This window comes from Otolemur garnettii, unplaced genomic scaffold (assembly GCF_000181295.1).
Source record: "Otolemur garnettii isolate 467f Iridium unplaced genomic scaffold, OtoGar3 scaffold00079, whole genome shotgun sequence".
NCBI classification, from domain to species: domain Eukaryota; kingdom Metazoa; phylum Chordata; class Mammalia; order Primates; family Galagidae; genus Otolemur; species Otolemur garnettii.
In genome coordinates this window covers 8,608,650-8,612,640 of record NW_003852474.1, presented here as the reverse complement: position 1 = coordinate 8,612,640, position 3,991 = coordinate 8,608,650, and the positions used below count along the sequence as shown (strand labels likewise).

At 41.8% G+C, this 3,991-nt stretch overlaps 1 protein-coding gene across 1 annotated transcript in view; it reads right to left on the bottom strand.

Moving 5' to 3' along the window:
- Window positions 1-3,455: 3,455 nt before the first annotated feature.
- Window positions 3,456-3,991, bottom strand: part of KIAA1211L (KIAA1211 like) — a 50,009-nt gene continuing 49,473 nt past the window's right edge. Inside the window, exon 10 of the mRNA XM_003794341.2 lies at window positions 3,456-3,595. Coding sequence (XP_003794389.1) covers window positions 3,456-3,595 — 140 coding nt within the window. The remainder of the gene's footprint in view (window positions 3,596-3,991) is intronic.

Genomic DNA, 3,991 nt, shown 5'->3' with positions numbered 1-3,991 from the left:
AAAAAAAAAAGTTTGTATTGAGAAGGGGAAGGGAGGGTCTTATTATATTGCCCGCAGGCTGGTCTTAATCTCCTGGGCTCAAGGGATCCTCTTGCCTTAGCCTCCCAAGTAGCTGGCATTATAGGCATGAGCTACTGTGCCTGGTCCTAACTCACGCACTCTTGTCTCTCCTAACAAACAAGAAACCCAGAACCCTTTTTTGGTCACCCCCTCTCCCCCAGCTACTGCCATTTCTTTTGCTCTCATTCACATAAAACTTCTTAAAAGTTGGTTATGGTTGATGTAGCAACAGACTGGCTGGCTTTGACCTACATACCTGTCCCCAGCTGTCCACTGAAAGGGCTCTTATTGGATGACCTATGACTTCTGTGATCTTAGAGCCAGTGGCCACTCTTGTACTCATCTGGTGTACTGAGCAGATCCAGCATCTCCAGCAGTTCCAGCTGACACAGCTGATTATTTCCTCTCCCTTCCAGCACTTTTCTCTTGCCTGCTTTTTCCTTTCCTTCATAGACCCTTCCTACATCCTCTTTTTCTAGATCCCTAGTTTTGGAGTGGCCTAGGATCAATCCTGACTCCCTTCTCCTGTTTTTCCAGACTCTTGAATCCCTGTCCCCTCTAAATGCTGACAAATTCTAACTATATAACTTAATCAACCTGTTTGATCTTTCCACTTGGATGCTTAAAGGGAATCTCAAGGGCATGGTGGTGGGCACCTGTAATCCTGGCTGAGGTGGGAGGATGGCTTTAGCCCAGGAGTTTGACGTTGCTGTGAGCTATGATCTCACCATTGCACTTCAGCCTGGCTGACATGGCAAGATTGTCTCAAAAAAAAAAAAAATTTAATTTAAGATGTCCAAAACCGAACTCCTTTCTGTAGATTTTCCCCTCCACTCCCATTTCTGTAAGTAATGTCACTGCTCACCCAGAGCACTCCCCCAAATCGAGGTATCATCTCTATCGCAGCACTGTCCTTCTCATTCCACATCTAATCCACCTCCCTGTTGGACTGTACACTACCTTAAAACATGTACTGAATCCATCTGCTTCTCTCCACCTGCAGCATTACCTTAGACCAGGCCACCAACATCATTTTTATAATTACGTCACCTCCTCAGCAAACCCTTCTCTAACCACCAATCTCAAGTAGCCCTTCTGCCATGGCCCAGTCCCTGTGCTTTAGGCTCATACAGCTGTTTTTCCTCGTTTTATTTTTCATGTTTCATATTTATTTGTATCTCCCCCTCCAAAATGGGTGTCCTACAAGATTAGGCTATTGCTAGTTTGCTCATCAAGTGCCCACAGGCCCTATGCACCTGCTGTGGGATCTTAAGCTCAATGCCTCAGTTTCCTCCCCTACAGAGTGGAAATAAGTGCTTATCACCAAAGGACGGTGCAGCGGCTTCTAAATAATACACATGCAGCACTCAGAGCAGGAGAGAGCACCGCTCACTGTCTTTCTTAGGAAAAAACACACGGCTAGTAATTCCCTGCAGGCTTTTATGATGTGTTGCTCTGGCCTTCCCAATCATTCCCAAGTTTTGGCCACTGTCTCAGCTTCTCTTGTTACGGCAGAAGGGTCACAACAGAAGGAACCCCCCACCCAGTAAATTCTCCCAGTCCTAAAAATCTGTACCCTTCTCACTCACCAGGTGCCAGAGAAAATTAAACCAAGTCCTACAACACAGAGAATATCAACATCTATCTGAATAAAACCGAACCAAATGCTTTTGATCTTACATTAAAATCTACTGCCTTAAAATATTTAATTTGAAGTGTTCTGCTTATCAATCAGAGAAATAATGGCTTGGGGGCAGCAACAGCAAACATAATTTTTCAGTTAAAATTATTCACATCTAAGCTTTTTGGAGCAAGGCTAGATGGGTGGAGTTCCTGTTTAGGACACAGCCACCATGGAATTCAGTATTGACACTCTCTAAGAGAATGCAATGAATAAATCAATTTGGGTGAGGAAAAATGACACAGGACTTTTCCAATAAAGGTAGACTTGATCAACTTGTGTAGTACTAATGGCTAGAAAAATAATATTCATGAAGATGGAAAATACAATAAAAGCAGCAAGACTCCAGGATACATAAAGTCAAATTATATCACAAAATTGTGCTGATTCTGATGGCTAAATGTCCCCCGCTACATATTCCCATGGAAATTAATGTGTTCAAAGAAAAAACTGAAACTTAAAAAAAATACAGAGAAATTATATAACTGAGATATAATTCTTTTTATTTTTTTAAATTTTCCATAGAAATGGAGTCTAGGCTGGTCTCAAACTCCTGGGCTCAAGTAATCTTCCTGCCTTGGCCTCCCACAGTGGAGGGTTACAAGTAAGAGCCATTGTGCCTGGTTGAATAATTCTGAGATTTCAAATAAGTGTTTTCCTTCTTCCTGGCTTTTCCATGTTCTAAATCCATGGAATACACTGGCTAACGCATTGACAACCCAGTTTTCAATGGAAACGTGCAGGTCAGATTAATTAGATGCTAAAGAATAACTCAGGAAATTTTAGATAGTAATATGTTGTACCAAATATATGAAAAGAGGGGGAAAAAAACCCCACATTACCTTCCTTCTTCCAAAAATGAATACCAAAAATTTCTATTGGAAAAAAAAATTCAAAAAACTCAAATTCTAAAATCAACCCAAATGAGATTTTCAATGAAGTATATGATGAGAAACCCCATTGACTCCACTCCACTCAATGTTCACAGTGTTCTCTAAATGTGAGCAGAAGCAACATTTACACAAACACAGAGGCATGTTTGAAACCTTTTATTAAACAGGCAATGCATTGTGCAATGGTTAAGGACACAGATGCCTAGTGGAAAAGTTTAAAAATTTTTAAATTGCTGGAAACAGTCTATGAATTGATGAACCCGGCTATGTTCCCTCCTCTCCTTCTCCAAGTGGCTATCTTCAGGAAAACAGATTGTCTTATAGCTGCTCTTGGAAACGGCATCCCTGTTTTACCATGAATGTCATGCCTCGTAAACGTGAAGGGAGAAGACAGAACCCACAGGCAAGACAGTGGCCAGAGACAGGGCTGATCTCAAGTGGAAGTGCAGACACCCTTCTCTGGGGACGGCTGCTCTTCTGGTCTTGCAGGGCATCCTACTTATGCATCCAATTTCCTTTCTGGTTTCTTCCTTATGAAGGGAATTCTAAAAGACTTATATTCACACCTCTGGGCACAGGAACTTGTCCCTGGACTTTTCCCAGTGTTGTTCTTGTTTCTGGGCGCCTCTGGCCCGGGGTTATGGCTGTGTGTTTATCTTCTTTGTTTTGCCTGGCTCTTTCCTCTTCCCCGAGCTCACCATTAAACTAGATGATAAAAATCAATCTTCAGTTTCACAGTTTGTTTGCCATGATTTACTGGCAGTTTTTCACTAAGTATCCCTTCAAGGTAGTGGACGTGCTTTATCAGCACTACTGCCAACCTATTTTATAATTTGGGGCATGTCACTCCAAGCCTGAGATTTCTTTCTGGCAAGTTCCATCCAGGATGGCTGATCTGCACTGGCATAACTGGCTCTCTTCAGCTGATGCAATTCCTTCTCCGTCATCACTGCAGACTGAGCTGCTGGGAAGGAAACAAAGCAAACAGAAACCCAGGAGTGAGTCTGGATTTTCACTTAAGCCTCTTACATTGCTTGAAATATATGTTGCTGTCTTGACTGCATTCTCAAAGGCAAAATTAATACGTAAACATGTAAAAAAAGAGACTGAAGCAAAGAATATGTAATATATGTGATAAAAAGCCTTCAGGGCAGGCTCAAACAGTGCTGGTAATGCAGCGAGGAGAGAGATTTTTGGAATAAAACTGAAAGAGCTCTGGAGATGGGTCTGCCTAACTGTGTCACTAAACTTAAAACTACTGAGCAGTACACTTGAAAATGGTCAAGATGGCAAATTTTCTGTTATATGCCTTGTACACTACAATTAAAAATATGTAAAAATTTGAAATACTGGGACA